This window comes from Pseudopipra pipra, chromosome 5 (assembly GCF_036250125.1).
Source record: "Pseudopipra pipra isolate bDixPip1 chromosome 5, bDixPip1.hap1, whole genome shotgun sequence".
Classification (NCBI taxonomy): Eukaryota; Metazoa; Chordata; class Aves; order Passeriformes; family Pipridae; genus Pseudopipra; species Pseudopipra pipra.
Genome location: NC_087553.1, coordinates 1240017 through 1258951, shown reverse-complemented (window position 1 = coordinate 1258951; position 18935 = coordinate 1240017). Strand labels below are relative to the sequence as shown.

General features: G+C 42.1%; 1 protein-coding gene across 2 annotated transcripts in view; it reads right to left on the bottom strand.

The window, feature by feature from the left end:
- Positions 1 to 18935, bottom strand: part of PHF21B (PHD finger protein 21B) — a 146765-nt gene that overhangs the window by 30648 nt on the left and 97182 nt on the right. For both annotated transcript variants that reach the window (XM_064654064.1, XM_064654065.1), the window contains one exon: positions 7931 to 8023. In XM_064654064.1, coding sequence (XP_064510134.1) covers positions 7931 to 8023 — 93 coding nt within the window. The remainder of the gene's footprint in view (positions 1 to 7930; positions 8024 to 18935) is intronic.

The window sequence follows — 18935 nt, the reverse complement described above, 5'->3', positions numbered from 1 at the left end:
ATTCCCCCCATCTCTGTGGGCAATCCCATGCAGTCCTGAAGGATGGGATTTAATTAGAACAGTTATCTCTGTGCAGATCTGCGGGTGCTGTGAGAATTGTTAAGGGCAATTCTGGTAAATGGTTCTCCTTCAGGCCTAGCAAAGAAGGGAAGTTAACAAGTGCACTTCAATTACAAAACCAAAGGGGATCACCCTGATCCTCCAGCTCACAGGCTGGCCTCAGAATTTCCCCCAGAAACCGAAGACTGATTTTAAAAGAAAATACTATAAAGACCTTAACGACAAATCCATCACGAGCACCAACAAATTGCTATAATATTTTATTATGCTCAGGACCGGCATTTTATTGCAAGGTTGAATTTGCCTAACTTCAGCTTCCATCCCTGGATCTTGTTATAGCTTTGTCAGCAACCCTGGAGAGCCCTCCCCCCTCCCCTGTATCAGATATCAGCTGGATCGTGCTCAGCATCCATCAGCCCTTCCTACTGGCAGGGCCGATCTGTAGGAGAGTAAATTTTTCAGCTCAACGCAATATCACGTTGCCTTTGAGAAAAAGACCATTATTCACACTTTATTTTCACTTCACCCTTGTACTCGGAGCTTAAAAACAAAAACTCAAGAATGGATTTGGCACAATTCATATGTCACAGAGGCAAAGTGCTGGGAGCAGCAGACAGAGCTTTCATTCTTGAAAAGCTTTAGAGGATCACACAGAAAACATTAGCAATGGTTGATAAAATGAGTGCAATATGGGGTAATTATATCCTTCACCAGAATGAACAGATGCACACTGACTTCAGTAAAGCTGTGTCTGTTTATGCCAGCTGAGGACCGACTCTCTCCCTCTCCTTTTTTAATCAGTGCAAAAGAAAAGGTTCTGCATAACTTTACAGCAGTGACACTCCTTGAAATCCAGGGTGCCCAACTCACTCGAATACAAGTGCTTCCAGCTTGGTTGGCTTTTAGTTCCTTCCCTGATAAACTCCTATTGTCTTCAGCCTGGTTCTGAGGCCACAGTCAAAATTACCAGAGTTTATCTTCTCGCCACAGGGGGAAGATTTTAAATCACACTGTGATTTAAATCACACGTGGCTGTGGATCCATAGCCACTTTTCTTCCTTCCCCTTGATGTGGTTACACAGAAAGAAGTTATTGTTCAGTGTGTATCGTGAGGAAACTCCAGGCAAGATGACCCAGTTTGGTGAGCCCTGCCTTCATATACAACACAAGCCTCTCTGCAGCATCTCCCTGGAATATCAGCCCAGGAAGCCACACAAGGGTGGTCTGAAATGCAGGACAAAACCCTCGCAGCTCCTCCAGCCCACATATCCAATCCTGCTGCCCTGGTCAGAGCAGACTGGGAAATCAACCCTAATCTGACCAAAACCAAGAGCAAATCTGAACAGACTTCAGCAAGGCCAGAAGTTTGCAAGGAGCCCCTCAAACAAGCCCCAGTGTCTCAGTTTACACTCCCCACCCCGCAGGAGTCACTCGGGGGTATTTTCACACCTATTTAAATCACCCCCCCACTGACAGGCATTTCCCACTGTGCCGGGTACTGCCGTGTTCCCATGGGTTAGTCATGGACAGCCAGCTTTAGTGGGCAGGTAACACACAGCTAAAAGAACCCCAGTGCGATTTTTAAGAAGACAAAGTGTTTTCATTTAGTTTTTCTTCTCCTTCAGCTCTGCTCGATGCTACAGAAATGGAAGTTCTGCTGAGAGGGATGCTTAGAGTGGGAATCTGCCAGCTCTGCTTTTTGTGGATGTTGGCACAAGGCATTCAGGTGGGAGTTCTTCATTAAAATGTTATCAATGTTTTGAACACAAAACTGTATTTTCACAGGAACTTGACTGACTTTTGCTAATGAAATGTACATTTTCTCCTCAGTCATACTGCCTGTATTTTCTGGTTTGGCATTGCTGCTATTGAGCTGATGATTCATTAAGTGGCTGCTCTCCATTTGCAAAGGGGAAAAACCACCATTAAACCAGCAAATTAAAATCAATATTATTCAAAAAAATAACAAGTAGAGGTTGAAGTTGACAAGGATTTCTGCTTTTTTACCTTCTGCACAATGATTCTGTCCTTGAACATGCAGTTATCTTTGTGCCTCTGAGGAAGGAATTTAATCCTTATTGTTTAGGATTACAATAGAAATATAAAAGCCAGACTGTGATTATACACACCAGTCAATAACTTCCTTCCATTTCCACTCTTTTCAGCATTACAAGTCAGCTTGCTTCTCTCACAGATACTCATCTATGATTAACTTCCTCCAATTTAAATATAAAGTGTCCACGAAGCCTTTAGGCACAAACCAGTGAACATTTGCCTGCTTTCCTTCTGTACTTCCATAGGCAAGCTCTGGACTAACCCACACAGCTGGGCAATCACTGGCCTCAAACTTTGGTGTCACCTTAAAGACCATGGATGTCACTGCTTTGGACTGCCCACCACTTTCAGAGCTTTTCCTGCTTCTAGACAACAGTAAAGGCACGTTACAATGGTTTGACCAGCCCCAATTCATTTACCAGCCAACACCAAAAAACTTGAAAGACAAAAACAGTAATAAAAGTAAGGACAAAAATAATTTCTGTCTGCTGACAGCCTAAGCAAGATGGAAGCACACAAAATGCTGACACCAGGAGATGAAAATGAATGTTTCAGGGACAGGAAGCAGCACACTGAGTTCCTTCAAGCCTTTGCTGAGGTCCTGCAGACAAAGAAAACTTTCCATCCACCTGTCATTGGGCCAGAGACCCACTGCAACCTTTTACAACTGTCTTGGAGGCTCAGAGGCTCCATATCCAAGCCACACGTGGATCTGAATCCACCCCATTCACACGGACACAAGTGGCATCAGTGGAGAGAGGGGACATAAATCTTCTTGTCTGCTGCTACTCACAGAGCAGCATTTGACATGGAGAAACAGGAGAGTCTTCAGCTGGGAAAAAGGTACCCTGTCAGGTGTTCAAATGGCTTGCATGGTTCCTGAGGTTTCTGTGGATTCTTCAGGATTCCATGAGGTCCTTTTCAAAGTGCTCACAACACTGATTGGATCTGAAGGTTTCAAGCATCAGTAACAGGCAGTTCTGCCTTTGGATCACTTCCCTCATTAGAACAGAAAACTGACACTTAGAAAGGCGAGGGGAAAAAAAGGGAAACTTTGGAAAATGTGTATCTGGGTGTAGACCCTACAGGTCCATCTTTGACCATACTGCAGAAGACCAGATTTCTGGTCACTGCCAAGCTCTGCCATACCACCATCCTCAAGGCTGAGTCAGCTGTCTCAACCTTCTTCTCTAAGAATTAAGAGCACAAACCTCAACTCTTTCTACACCAAATGTTTTCTGTGTCTAGCCTTCTGACAGCAACATACAGTGGCATGCAATTAATAGTAGCATGACCATTAAAAACAAGCAAACTGGTAAAAAGGAATCCTAACCAGAACTCTCAGCTCCTTCCTCAGAAAGGGAAAGGAGGAGAGAAGAAATAGCTCCCAACAGATGTTAATCTTTGTGCTTAACATTAACTGGAAGGTGTTTCAAACACAGTGACAAGCAGGGTATAAAAGCTTTCATGGAATAAAACAGATTAACAACTATATTTATTAAGGGCTACATTTTCAGCCAGGCCTCTGCAAACCTATTTGAAAAAGCAATTTTGCTTATGTTTTCCGCATGCACACAGTCAATGAATATTAAATACTGCTGCAAAACCCTTAGCCTGGTTATATGCCACGCTGATTAAGTTACCTTGAATTAGATTCTCTCTCTTCTCTTCCACCAGCATTCCAACACGTTCCCCTGGAAGCACGGAGGGTTATACACCAGAAAGGTGCACAACACCCCTCAGGGGATTATAGTCCTTTCCCCCTCTGATACTGGAATAACAACTTTACCCAATTCAATTATTCCTTATTCAAACAAACAATAAAGTGCTCTTGTCTGCCCATTGCACAATTCTATGTAACTTTTTATACAAACATGTATGCCTGCTGGCTTCTTTTTCAGTTTCACAAAAGGCTGACTTGCATTTAGCACTGTTTTTCCACTTTCCAATGGCTATGTACAGTTTTAACCCATTACACTTAAAAATAATGGGGTTTTATTTTTTTCTTTGCAAACAGAAGGAGGCTTTGCCTTAGACCACATTTCTTCTGCAGTACACAGTGGCATCCCAAAAGTTGAGTTCTGTCTATAGGAGGTGTTTTCCTTGCAAGAAAGCTTCCAGAAGGGAGGAAAACATCCATCACCGAGGGAGCCGAGAGCAGTGGCTTCGGTTCACACGTGAAGGGAAGCAACAGCTACCAGTGGAAATGTGCTCATGAGAACTACAAGATGCAAGTTTAAAATGGGAATGTGTTTTTAAGTTTTGGAAACATCTGGAGGCTCCCAGAACCCAGTGAAGAGCAAACACGTGGTAACACAACAGCTCTGCAGCCCAGCCACCAAATCCAGACCCTGCTGAATTACACACACCAAAGTCACTGCAGAAGATAGAATACAGGAAGCCTCTGAGAGCAGAACTGGGAAGAGTGGACTGAAACCCACACATTTCACCTAAAGCCCTGTGTGTCCCTGTTTGTTTTCCCCACTGAGTGTGTGACAGCCCCAGTGCAGGCACTGCCACAGCTCTGCTCTGCTCTAACCAGCAGTGCCACGGGCAAAGCCATCCCAAGCCCTGCCTTCAACCAGGACTGCAAAAATAGGTCAGGGAAATAGCATTATAATCTGATTTCACTGCTATTCAAAGCATCAAGGTCTCTCCACTAATTTGAACGAGAATTGGACTGGGCCCAAATTACTGACAACAAAACGGGAGGTTTATTTTAACACCTTCACCGTTTCATTTAAAACCTTCCAGCTGAAGAACAGAAAATAAGATTCCCCACGTGCCTTCAGGTGGCTACAGTGCAACTTAATCTTGCATGTAAACCAGTTACATACTGTTTAGAGCTGGTGGGTGCCATAAAGCAGAGGAAGAGCTCAAAAAAACCAGTGTTTGAGCAGAAGACCTCCAGGGTTTCCTCCTCAGAGTGCAGTGAAGAGTCTGCAGTTTCACAGCCTCTCACCCAGCTGGAAACCTCAAAGGCCAAAGTAAGAAGAGAAAGATTATTTGGAATTAACTTCCCAAACATCACAGCTCATAGCAGAAATTTTATTTATTTGATGGAAGCAAAAAGAACTTCATTATCTGTAAGAAAAATAAATTAAGAAAAGAGAAAAGAACAAAGGTCTGCCAAAGAGGCTTGTTTTGGCAAATAATGAATGCCTAAAGAAATATTGTTTGTATTGTGCAATGAACTTGTAATTAATGTTTGTTTGCTCACCATTTAATAGCTGTTCTGCACTAAGTGATGGGATTTTGCTGCCATTTGTGAATGTGCAGATTTTGAAACTTCATTCCCCATATGGAAGAGCTCCCAGGGGGTCATATCATAAACCCATTCAAATGAACCAAACAAATGACAAGTATCTGTACAAATGTGGAAAATGAGGGAGCTGTCTGCAGTATTTTATGTAAGTATTGTTAAGTGCCTCAGTTTACTTGTGTGGGATGTTTTTGCTCGAGTGCATAGGAGTCAATCAGAAGAGGCTGTCGAGCCGAGGAGAATAAAAGCATCAAAACTACAAAACTCCTTCAGATCTGATGAGGGGCCCTGAAGTGGAGGAGTCCCCTCTTTCTGTCCAGCCAGCATGGCAGTGTTTGACAGGTTTAATTGTGCACAATTCCCAGCTCCTACTGGAAGATGGTGCACACCCCTTAATTTCCAAAAGGATTTTTAATTTGGTGCTTGTTTTCTCGAAGCTGTGAGGGAGAAGAAGGAAGAGATGTTCTTGACCATAACACCTTCATGGTATTACATGGCCTTGCTTCCTGGCATTTTTACACTTCCATCTGAAGTTTCCAGTTCTCCTGGACCAGAAATTCCTATTGATCCTCCAAATTTGCCAGAGATGACTGTGCACTCACCTCCCAGCTCTTACAAAGGAGAGCTTTCACAGGGACACAGTGCTGCACTTCACTTGTGACAGCCTGCCAGGTCACCTGTATCCAGCTGTTCCTGGGGAATGACAGCTCCACATCACTCTGATCCATGCCTATATTCAATATATCTTTAAGGTGTATTGACTCTTAGTTAGAAGCCAAACTTTCCACTTGTAGATGAAAACCTGATCTCTCTGAAGACACCAGGCAGAAAGCTTTGATGGGTGGAGGGAGGTCCCCACTAGGAAACAATATGGGAATTTTAAACTTCCATGTAAGCTTGGAGTGGGAGAGGAACACACAGACCATGAAGAAGTGGCCTGTAAACAGGACAGGCTGTTGCTGAGGTACTGGCCTGTGAAAAAGCCAGGAAAAACTCAGAGCATGAGACATACCCCTGATAAAGTGGTCTGACATCCAGCTGCCCATTGCACCAGTAGTTTTGGCAGAAATGAGTTTGCTCTGTGGTCATTTCCCACACCAGATCTGTGAAATATTCACCAAACAGAAGATGTGGTGAGCTCTGGCTGAGGGCAGCCAAGGGAGTGCTGGGGTTTCAGTAGTGTTTATTGCATAAACAGGGCTCAAATTGAAGCTGTGCCAGGAAGGGAGGGAAACAAAGTGACACACAAACCAAAATATTGCCATGAGCTGAACAGCAAAATGGAAAGAATGTGGTTTTTTCTAAAAGCTGAGCATATCAGCTTCCTCCCCTTTTTCCAATTCTTCAAAATTGAACCTAGAATGAAAATTCTTCTACTTAACAAAAGTCCAGAACACTGATACTCCTCTGAGTGCAGCATTTGCAATGCCATCATTGCTGAACCACAACCTTCATGATAATTTAGGCCCCTGTTACAGGTCTTTCAGCTGCTCTCGAACCTCATCTGTTTTCAGGAGCAATCTGCTCATCTTTGCCACCCCAAAATGGCAGAAATCAAAAAGTTATTGTGCTGTGAGAACAACTGAAAAGCAAAGCCTTGAGCTTGATAAGAAAACTATAACCTCTCTTTATGTTCGCAGCTCTGCCTTCCACAAAATGTAATTTAAAGAGAGAATTTAAGAACTTTATCTTGGAAATACTTCTTCCTCCAGGCAGATTTAGCTCCCAGATCTTCTACCAGATTCTGCCACTAAGAAAATATTAGGAAAAAAGTAAAGGAAGAAAAGGAAGAATACACACAAAATCGACTTAAACACTAGAAAAGTGTTCATATATGAGAAATAAGGGCCACACTGGGAGAAATATATTTACACTTAATAATCATTAATCTGAAAAGCAAACCATGGAACTGCAGAAAAACACGTGTTGAAAATGACATCCAAAAAAAATTTGAGAAAGAGGGTTGAAATGGGGTATAAAGTACATGGTTATAGAAACAGGGATGGGTGCTCAGGAAAGCAGACACAGCTTGAAAACATTTTAAAAACCCATGAGTGTAACTTTCCTTTCAGTGTTACCCAGAGAACCTGGCCTCAGTGTGGCACCTGGTTTAGCTGGGCCAAAACTTTGTACTGGGATGGACAGGGATAAGGCAAGTAAGTCAATAAAAGAGTATGTCAGGCTAAATCTTCAACAGAAAGCTTAAATACTTCCACCACGCTTTTTTGACTACAGGATTGCAGATTTTCACTTCTGTCATCTTATAAAGCATAAACTCACATCCCACCGTCTGTACTCTGTTATTCCACAATGAATCCACACAATTTTTACAGCTTTTCATTGTGCTAACACTACACTCCCAGAAGAAAATCTTTTTATTTTTTTTTTAATAGACTGAAGAAAAACACAATTCTGCTGCTCAACTCACTAAAGGTGAGTCTTTACCCAGCAAAATGAGTGTGCTGACATACCCAGGCCTGGGCATCAGACAGGAGCAGAGCAGAACACATAAAAAAATTACACAAAAACCCCCTCCGAAGCTGTATTTTGTACCTGAGGTAGCACTGCTGGTCCTTGTCCTGCCAACCTCTGCAAGGAGCTGACCTGAGGAACCTTAATGGGCACTGCAGTGATAGTTCCCAAAGTCTGTTGGAAGAAAAACAGGTGAACACAGCTTAGAACAGGTGAGCACAGCTTAGAACAGGTGAGCACATCTTAGAATAGGTGAACAGAGCTTAAAACAGTTGCAGAACTTTCCCAGACAGAATCTCTTCGACTCAGCAGTTCCCTTCCAGCTGTTTGTCTCTTCCCAGCTGCCACAGCTGAAGGCTCTCCAGGCACCAACTTGTGTTCAAAAGCCCCCTGAAATGCCCCCCAGTGAACCCCCAACACGTGCATTGGGAAGATGATGCATGTCATGGCAGCCAGGGTCACAAGGAGAAGTTTGCTGGGCATTGGTAAACACTGAATTATTACCTATAAATCTACTACAGCACAATGCAACACAGCATTCAGCTAAAATGACACCCTTTTGGGCCAAAACAGCAGCTTATTACTAGCCATGTTTATTTTTACTACTCACCCTTCTCTAAGGTGAGAGTAACAAATTTATTTGTCTAACAAATTTATTCAAAGTTTATTTAAGATAGGATAGAATAAACTGAGAGCTTATAAATTTAACACTGTGCCATGAGTGTAAAGGACACAGGTAACTTTTCCCCTTCAACCTCTTCCATTCTTTCATCCCTGATTACAATTCATAGAATCACTGAGGGGTTTGGGTTGGAAGGGACCTTAAAGATCATCTAGTTCCAAATTCCCCTGCCATGGGCAGGGACACCTTCCACCAGCCCATGTTGCTCCAAGCCCTGTCCAACCTTGTCTTTGGCACTTCCAGGGCTGGGGCAGCCACAGCTTCAACCCAAAAGTTCATATTTTGGTTAACTGGCCAGTATTCTCAAGGCAAGGCTTTATAACTTCTATCTAGTGTTTCTTTATTGCTGTTGGGACAACACTGGCAGCATAAGCAAGCAGATGATTGTCATCATAACAGCAAGAGACACTTAGTCACCGCTCACAAAAACTCACCAGGCTGCTAAAAACAGCTAATAAGGAAAAAAGAACAGACCCGACTCAGTTGCTCTAAATTTAACTCCGCTCAAAACAAAAGTTTTGGATCACGGCCAGTAGATAAAGTCTGTTAATATTACCCCAATCTGCTAATGAAATTTGTCAATAGAAGCTCAAGGAAAGTGAAACTGTGTCACGTCCATGTCGATCTGTTCTTCTCAGACCTCACCCACAAAGTGGTAAAAGACTGTTTGATAAGAATACCCAGCATTTTCAGGTAGAATATTTGTAATGAAGTTGTCCTGCAGAGTTTATATTTTTAACTCTGCTACTCCTCTCAGAGACATTTGGGGGTGTGATGTTACATATTCAGCAAAGATTAGCATTTGCCTAAGATTTGCCTGAGTTAAACATCAAGGAGGGCTGAACAGCTATAAACAGGTAAGGCATATTTTCTTAAGGTGAATACCAAAGTGAACTTTCCAACCCATGCTAGAGGAACAGAAAGTTTACCACAAGCCTGATCTATATTTTCCTACTGTCCCAAATGAAATTTCTTTCCCCACACACAGTTTGAAGCCCAAGGTTTACCTGGAAACCTGAATCAGGGGCACCACAGCCTCTCCTGGGCTGCACACACCCCCTCTGCAGAGAGTTAAAACAAATCCTTCCTTCTGGAAGGTTGTGCCTTAAGGGTGTCTGCTGCCTCCAACCCCACAAACACACATCCTGATATTTCTATTCCAGGTACACGTGGATTGGCAAGGATTTTCTAACTGCACAACATAATACGTGATGTGTTAGGTCAGAGGTTGGACTTGATGATCTTGGAGGTCTTTTCCAACCTTAATGACTCTGTGATCCCATTAAAATAACAAAGTGCTGACAGTGAAACTGGGAACTGATTATAAAGATAAGAATCAAATTACTGAGAAGTGGGATAAGTAACAGTTATCAATTGATAAGATGCACAAAAACTCCACGTCTGAGCAACAAATCTCTTTTCTTGTACTATTTCAAAGGTCAATTGCAAGGAAAAGAACCAATCAACCCCTTCTAGAACAGAATGCCTCTGCCCTGGGAGGAGGGATTCTCAGCCTCTGAGGGCACCACTGGGTTCGTTCTGGCTTAAGTTTCAAAACAATTGAGCCAAATGAGGTGGGAAGGAGAGAAGAAACAAGAAACACCATGAAACTACTGCCCTGTTCTCTCAGCTTCACTCGAAGGCAAAGCCAGGATGAATTGTCAGTGGGTATCAGAGAAAAGAACCACCATTAGCCCTGTCACCTGCACTCTCAAACATTCAACAGATTTATTTTCCTGAAGTAGGAGTTCTGCAGTGATCTCCAGAGAACAGAAACAAATTATGCCTCTCTTAGGTTATGAAATTTTCAGTGACAAAGATGCAGCCTCCTGTTCACAAATGGTTTTATAGAAAGGATCTGTTATTTAATATTCAAGGAAACAATCTCAGTATAGAAATTATATGACCAAGGGAAAATTCAAAACTTTAATCTCACATTAATAATGGCACTATAGTGTGTTCAGACAGGGAGATATCTGAGCATCTATTTTACTTTTCACAATTTACATTGTTTTGCTATTGTTTCCCAGCTTGGGCAATAAATAGTTGAAGCTGTTAAATCACCAGAATTCAATGACAGAAGCCTCTGTCCTTTCCCTGTAACACATTTCATCTGTTATCTCAGGATACTTTGCCTAGGTCAGTATTCCTGTCTCCACTTTAGTGATCAAAAAAAATCTGGATTTAGAGGTCAAATAATGTTGCCAGGGCTACACTGCTGTGCAGGTGAAAATCCAAGCCAGACTTCCAGTGTCTCATCCATGGGATGGATTAACCTCATCTCATCTGGGCATGGAGAGTTCCATCCGAGCCACCTCACCTTCAGGACATGGTTTTAAGGACAGAGCAGGATGAGGATGGTAAAGTACAAAGCAGGGAATCCCAGTTGTGGGCTCTGCAGGTGCCAGAAGGGTGGTTGGGCAGTTTGGCTCTGGGCACATTTTGCACTGCTTTGTTCCACTTCAAGTGGCAAACAAACAAGCAGAGCCTGGCAAATATAAAAGTTAAGGTCCTGATCTGATGTCCTTGGCCAGGTTGGACAAACTCCCCACAGCTCAAGCTGTGACAGGTCCAACACTGCTCACACTCCCTGGCCCCTCAGCCCTGCAGGAGGGGAGGAATCAAGGCACCTCCCCACCAAAAAGGAAAACGAGCTTTTGCTCCTCCTCTTCCCAGTGCCACCCTGTTTTCCCTCCCAGACTGTCCAGGCTTGCCCTGCTGAGCCTGGTGGATCACAGACTTGTCACACACTAATTCCACGCTATCATTCTCATCATTGTGGGCCTATTTTTTTGCTCCTTCCTCTTTTTCCAGTTTGCCCGAAGAGCAAGCGGGTGCACATTCTTATAAACCTTTAATTAACAAGCTGAAAAGACATTTTTCTGGCAATGCCTGACCTTTAAGCACTTTGTATGAATTTATCGATACCAGCAGAAACAATAATTTAAAAGGTTATTTTATGAGTGCTGAATAGTTTATGGCAGCACTTTTGTCAAGATAAACGAGTTCCTTATTTCTCCATTTACGGCGCTAAGCATTTTAATAAAAAAAGGTCCATAAAAGTCAAAGATAACTCTGAATCTCTCCTCTACCCAAGTCTTTCTGGGCTTTTCTGGTGACCCCCTGAAACACCTCCGACGTGGAGGGGTGGGGGAAAATGAAGAGCCAAGTTTCAGCTGGCCTCAGGTTTGACTGTGTGCATTTAAGGGATCCAGATGCAACCATCCTTTTCCATGGTCAGTTTACTCACTAATAAAATAATAACTTTAAAAAGGGAAAACCAACTCAAAAGCCCCCAAACAAGAAGACACGGCTGCAATAAAAGACAAAAAAAAGCAGTTCCTTTCAACTGAAAGAAAATTCAACCGAAAGAAAATTATAAATTTAGGAGATATTGCCAAGTGCAGCTAAAAAAGCAAATCACTTCTCGCCCTCAATTCTATTCATACCCAATAGCATTGTAACTATTTGCTATATTTTCTCCTCCTGTGCTTCTCCTGCATTAAATCAACACCATCCCTGGATCGAGGCTCTCACAGACAACTGAGGGACAGAAGTGTGGGGACAGTGGCAAGTGGAACACAGAGAAAGTGAAGTGTGGCATGGACAGGGAATAAGAATTCAAGGGCTAGAGATGGTAGAGATGGTTAGAGGATAAAAGGATGCGGAGGCAGAAACAGGGATGAGATTTGCATTGTCAGTGATCAGAGTAAGGGCCATATGTTCAGTGTCCAAATATCATGTTTTGACTTATTTAGTCAATGCCTGAGTTTTTAAATCAAGGACTTAGGCATATTTGTGATTTTAGTAAATTCTGCATTTCAGACCTGAATGAATACATATTTTTTTATATATATATATATATATACACAGATATGTATATCTACTTTATTGAAATATATTTGCATTTTACTCAGTGTGTGCAAATACATTTGTCAGAACATTGCTATCTTTGCTTTGAGTTACAGAGATTTTTCTCCCCCTCCTTTGGATGCACCAAAAAATGCTTAATAATCTATTCCTATCATTCATTATCCATTGTCGTGCTTGGGTCCTTGAGCAGTTTAGGATTAGATCACAGATGTAAAACTGTCCTCCCCTTCCAGAATTACACCAGGATAAGTAAAATCACTCCAGTCTCTCACCAAAGAGAATCAGGCTCAGTGAGTAACAGAAGGTTAAAGAGCCACACAGTTTGAAAAGCCTTTCACCACAGCACATCACCAAAGAAAGTGCTTAACTCAGGGACTTACGGGTTTGGTGTAGCTCAGCTGAACAGTTCAATTATTTGAGTTAAACTGACACTGCATTGCTGTATTATTTGCAAACTATTTGGTACTGACATCAATACTGCAGCACAAATATTGTGTTCCTACAATGTATCACAGAAACACTAATCTTTTCCTTTTTAGAGTACATATGCATCTCTCTAAGATCTAGGTCCTCTTCGCGTTGCAAATAAGACACCTAAGCTATTAAAAAAAATGTTTTTGTCTGTTATGTGTTCAATATTGGCAACAACAGTTTTACAGAATGGATTTTTAATGTGGTAGTGACAGGGGAACAGATTGCTATGGCAACAGCAAAGATGAAAATTCTTAACCTGAATGGATCGTCGCTGAAGTAATTGCAGGGTTTTTTTTTACCCATTCTACATCCATTTTACAACTTGAATGCTGCATTCAACCTTGAGCTTGCTTTATATAAATGCCAAGCACTATAAGCAGCCTCCAACTTCATTTGACCTAAAACTTCCTGCACCTTCCCTCACTAATCCTGGATACCTGCTCACCCAAACGTCTCAGTGCTGCCATTTTTCCAGAGACTCCACCACAAAAAGCACTGAGCACTCGGACATAACTTTGAGGCTCCTGCAAGACACGTACACACACGTATTTTTTTTCTTTCCTCCCAGACTCAACCCGTGTAAAAATCCGTGGAAATCACTCTTCGTTTTCAAAAATCTGCTGAAACAAGTGTATTTTAAATAATCTGGTGCAATAATGTTTCGGTTTCACACTCAGACTGTATCCTAAGGAGGCTGTTATTTCAGACACGTACTTTGTGTAAACAGTAATTTCGCTGGAATTTCACAGGAATTTAAGGATTTTCCAGCTTTTAAAAGCATTTGTTCTCTCCCTCTCTCTTTTCTCAGAATTCATTCATCATGCTCCTGCATGTACATGTATTATTGTTAAGAAGTAGCCAACCATAGAGACAAGTCAAAATACTGGTGTTTCCGAAACCATCCTTTTTTGGGGCACTAAAAATACCATTTAAATCAACCCTCACTACAACAAATTAACATTAACAACTCGAACTTTTGCCCCGCTGAGGTCACAGCTGCTCTCACTGCTCTTTACAGGGGTGGCCACAAGCAGCAGGAGACGAAGTTACCACCCTAAATTCCACACCTGCTTTGGAACCCCGATTCTTAGTTGCTGCTGAGGTTTTCCTACTCATCCCTTCCATCACCACTCCCGTGCAAGGAAGCCCACGGTGGGATCACAGCTGCTGGGGGTGTCAGAGGAGAATATGGAGAGATAAAACAAACAATGTTCTGCTTTTCCCGGGGCTCTCAGGCTTTTCAGAGCACCACCTAATTTATCTCAGCTTTTACCACGGCCCTCAGGATTTTCAGACTGCTTCTTGCCACTTGCACATTCCCATCTGGGTGCACTCCAAAATACAAACTCTGTTTGAACACAGTGTATTCTGGCAAAGGGAAAAGGTGATGAATACAGTCCATGAGCCTCCCTGGTTCAGAAATCCCACCAGCTACTCACACGAGAAGGTACAGAGCTGTGCCAAATACCTGTTCTTAAACACAGCTTCCACCACATTATTTACTGGTCAGGATTTTTTTCTAAGGCACCATTATTTTTTATCGAAGGAAACAGTCAGGATTTTTTGCACAGCCATTAGATCACACTCTAAATTTTTGAAAAGAAAAAAAAAAGAAAAAGATCGGCCATGCAAACTGCATTAGCATGCACATACCTGTTCTGTGATTTGAAGCCTTATTCAGAAATCATATTCAATTAATTAAGTCTCCTCCTCCTGCACAAATGAGCACAGTCTCACTGAGTTTCAACAACACTCAGCAGCTGTGATCACACCTATAGTCTCTTGCTCAGCTGATTCATAAAAGATTCGCTGTTCAACTACCAAACTGTTCCAGGTTGATGATGTTTTTAATGACTAATGTCTTCCAATTACTTATTCTCTGTTCACAGTCTGCAGAAATATTCCTGAGCAAAGGGAAAATGTATGCACAGCGTCACACAAAGCAGTTCCTACCCTCTCCCTCGAGTGAGCTCAGGCAGGAGTGATGGAAGGAGAAGGCAAGGGGAGGAAAAATAGAGGCAGTGACCGTCATCCCTTAGTGATCTGGGAATCCTCGCCTAGGAGAACGGCCCATTAGCAGCTACTGAAAGATTGGGATTATCTTCCAAATCGTTCCACCTTACCACCCAGAGGGCTCGGAGCTGCTTCTGCACTCTTTGCTCGGAGTTTTTATCAGGCATCCTTCAGTCACTCTGAGGAACTGGAAAACATGAGGGAAGTGCCAGCCTGAGATGATCTAATTGCTGCCACACAGTCCCTTTGGTCAGGCCTGAGCTAATTCAGGTTCCCGACCAGGAGAAAGGAAGTTGAATTTGCTCAGGAAAGTATCCAACAGAAAACAGACAAGGGGAAAAGCGACGTTTCTTATCTGGAGTGGGGAGGGGAAGAGGGAGGGGAAGACAAAACCCACGAAGAAAATGGATTGACAGTTCCAACCTTTTTTGAGAAAGGGAGCTGTGAGATCAGTTCAGCCACAATAACTGGATGTTGGGACCACAAGTAACTTCCTCGAGCACAGAACTTGGGGGAGGAACACGAAGACTTTGCCTGAATTCCATACAGAGTGTGCATAACTATGTCTGATCTTAACATTATGCAGCTGATATAATTAAAGAAAAATAAAAAGAAAGCAATAACTTTCAATAACTTTCCCAGCAAATGTTAATTTGAACGTGCAGTACACCCCACAAGTCTGCATCATGTCATTTTTAGGCAGACTGCTCAGCAATACTGAGCCACCTGCCCGTCAACAAAAGCAGTGGTAAATACTGCTTTAGTACAGCATGGTGGAATCACCACTGCTACTGAATCCCTAACATTGGTATTCCACAGCTCTAGGATTGCAGCTGTGAAAAATCATTGCAGATATTGCCACAGAGGTGCCACCTTCTAGTAAAAGAAAATAGCTTTATTTAGTCTTGGAGGGTGATAAACTCTGTAGTACTCGCTTACAAATGTCATTGATTCTGGGATGATCCAAATAAAAAGGCTGATCTTTTATGCTCAGGCAGTAAAAGGATTTGGCAAATTTATGCTTGTATTAAAAAAATTCATAAATATATACATAAGATACATATATATATATGTCACTACACAAACTACACTTTAGAACACAAAATAATATATTACACATAATACTTTTCCAGAGTTGTAATAGAGACCAATGTGAGCACCAGTGCTTCCCTGCAAGGATAGAGCCAGGAAATTTTAAAGCTAGTAAATAGAAAATCTGCTTTTCTTCCTGAGATGCTGCATGAATGCCAGTGCTAGCAGAACTAGCTTTATAAACACTGAAGTCAGCAAAGGTTCCTTTGTTTCCAAGCCTTGAAATTATATCAGTTTCTAGAGTGCAGAAATCATAACAAAAGAAGAAAAGAGTCAAACCACAACTCTGGTTTGCTATCTACCCCCTAGGGCTTTTTCTGGCTCCTACTTAGGATGTTTCATCCTGCTAGTCCCAGATAAACCTGGACATGGGGACATCTTCCAAGGTCCTGGAAGGCTGAGTTTCAGACAAAGCCCCAGTTGCCTGTGTCCACTCTGGCACCAGCTAAAGACTTCAAAATCCCCTTCTGAATCCCCCCTCAGCTGCTGCCAGGCCTCAAAGACAGGGAAATCCTCACGTGCTTCAAACTGAACTGTCAATATTCGCCGCACACCTCAAGTTTGGCTTCTGGGACACGTCTGGAAACATCACCCCTGAGGTGTCAGCTGCATTACTGGCTCCAGGCACTGGTATTTGGGCTCTGAAAGAGGAGACCTCCTTCATTCCCACTGGGTTTCACCTCCCTGAGCCTCCCCCTGGAGACCAAGCTGCGTTCAACCAGTTCCATTCCAAACACACTCCACGGAACCCGCGCTTGCTTTTCTTTCCCCTTCCCATCTTTCCCTTCAACCACTCTTGGGAGTCCAATCATCCACTTGAGGGAAGGAGTGTTTCAGATGCCACACTCACACATGGCTCTGTAAGCTATTTAACTTGGGAGAGAGACTCTGCCAAGCTTTTCTGCTAAATTAGTCAGTGAGAGAAGAAGGACCATGGTCTGGTGGCCCAGTGGTTACAGAACATCCGGGGGGGAAAAGAGAACCAACCATTCCAAAGTTTTGGCCACCCCCCTGTCCAACCCTGTTAATGTGGCAGCAGCTCCTACAGTGCCCCAGTGCAAACATTTTTGGGGAATATGACCGGCAGAAAGAGAGGCATTCCTGGATTTCACCTGGGCCCAGGCTTGAGAGCAGAGTTTGGGATCTAAGTTCTGAACTCTGGGCAGCCAGTGCACTTCCACACTGAAGTACCTCCAAAGATCTTGTCTAAATCTCTTTTGCCAGGAATAAAAGACAGAGAGAGAAAATATGTTGTGTTTTCAGCATGCAAATTAGACAGTGCTACCATGATGTCTTCACCGAGGCAGAGTCATGAGCATTTATGAGTCTTAGCTCAGTGAAAGTCCATGTTATGGATAACACTGTAGAGATCAGAACTTCAACCCAGCCATTCCCAAAGCCAAAAGGGGAAAGATGTATTATTTTCTTCTTCTTTTTTTTTTTAATTGGACAATCATGGAATCATCATAAATATCATAAAAATTAGGATGAACACATAAAAAAAGACGGTGGGCTTTTTTATAGGTTAAAAGTTCCTTTTCAAAGAAAATGCATCAATAATAATAATAATAATAACAACAACTAATTCCTTACCAAGTCCATTGTATTGTTATTAGAAAAATGACAATGAAAATGATGCATCTTATAGTGATGTATCTTGTAGATTAGTTGCTCATATGAATCAAGCTTCACTAGACCTGACTTCAGTGGAGATATTCCAAATTCACACATGTGAAAATGCTCAGAGAATTTGCTGAGTAACCCTTTGTTATTAAGACTTCATCATCAAGGCAGTGTGTGTATCATGGTATAGTTTAATTCTGATTCTGTGCAATGTAAGAACTTCTAAATTCAAACCCAATTTCTGGACTCGGGCCAGAGGAATTAAGAGTTTGAGCTCATATGCCTCAAGACTTGAGAACAAAGTGTAAACACTTTGAGCCATCATTGTGATGGTTCAAAGCCACTCCCTCTGGCTCTAAAGCCCACTTAAGAACACAGATAGGGCAGAAACCTGAAGCTTTTTATCCTCTCATACTTATTAGGGAGGCTGGACTTTTCCAGCAACACCAACAAATGCAGTGTCTAATTTTCCATATAACAAGAAAGGTTAGAAAGTGGCACAAGTATATAGAATATAGATTGCTGGCTTGTATTTTGAACAGACAAGTGCAGGGGGAATGAGTACAGTAATGTTTCACTCTGAAGAAAACATTGTGAAATCAGCAAATACAGTGGTGGGGTTTTATTAAAGCAAATGTTAACTAATTACCATCTAATTACCATTATCATTCTAAAATCATACCCTGTAGTATCCCTGCCAAATTCCTACAATATCATCATTGCTATTATGCTAAACTGTCTGCTTTTTAAAAATATCTTAGTGTACTGATTCTTCAAAGAGAAAGGAATATTACAGTAAATTAAACAAGGCTGACTTGTGGGTTTATTTTACACCCATAAGGACAGAAAACATTTAAGGCAAGACCCTTAAATCATCATTACCAGTTCAGCAAACTACAGGAAACACGATGTTGCTTAAATCCTATCAAAGCTGTCATGCAGTCGTGGTATTACCTATTCAATCACTGCTAGTTCAGTGATCTTGTATATAAAAATGAACTCCCCTCCCACCCAGCCACTCTCACTGTTTGATTCAGTGAGGAATGCAACAATCAAATTGTTTGTAACATCACAATCCATCACTGCACGTGCCAATCTGATGACACAGTCACTGAAACGGGGTCTTAATAAAACCAGAGAGAAACAGGCTAAGCAGAGGTCTATAATAAAGATCTCACTGAGCAAAAAACCCCAAACAAACAGTTGTACCCATTAATGAAACATCTTGTACAAAGGCACTGGGATCATGTTCTTGCTTTCACTGGTCAAATCTCCAAGGACAATATTTGGCCAAAGAATCAGAACAATCAAAAAGATTAAGACCCCAGC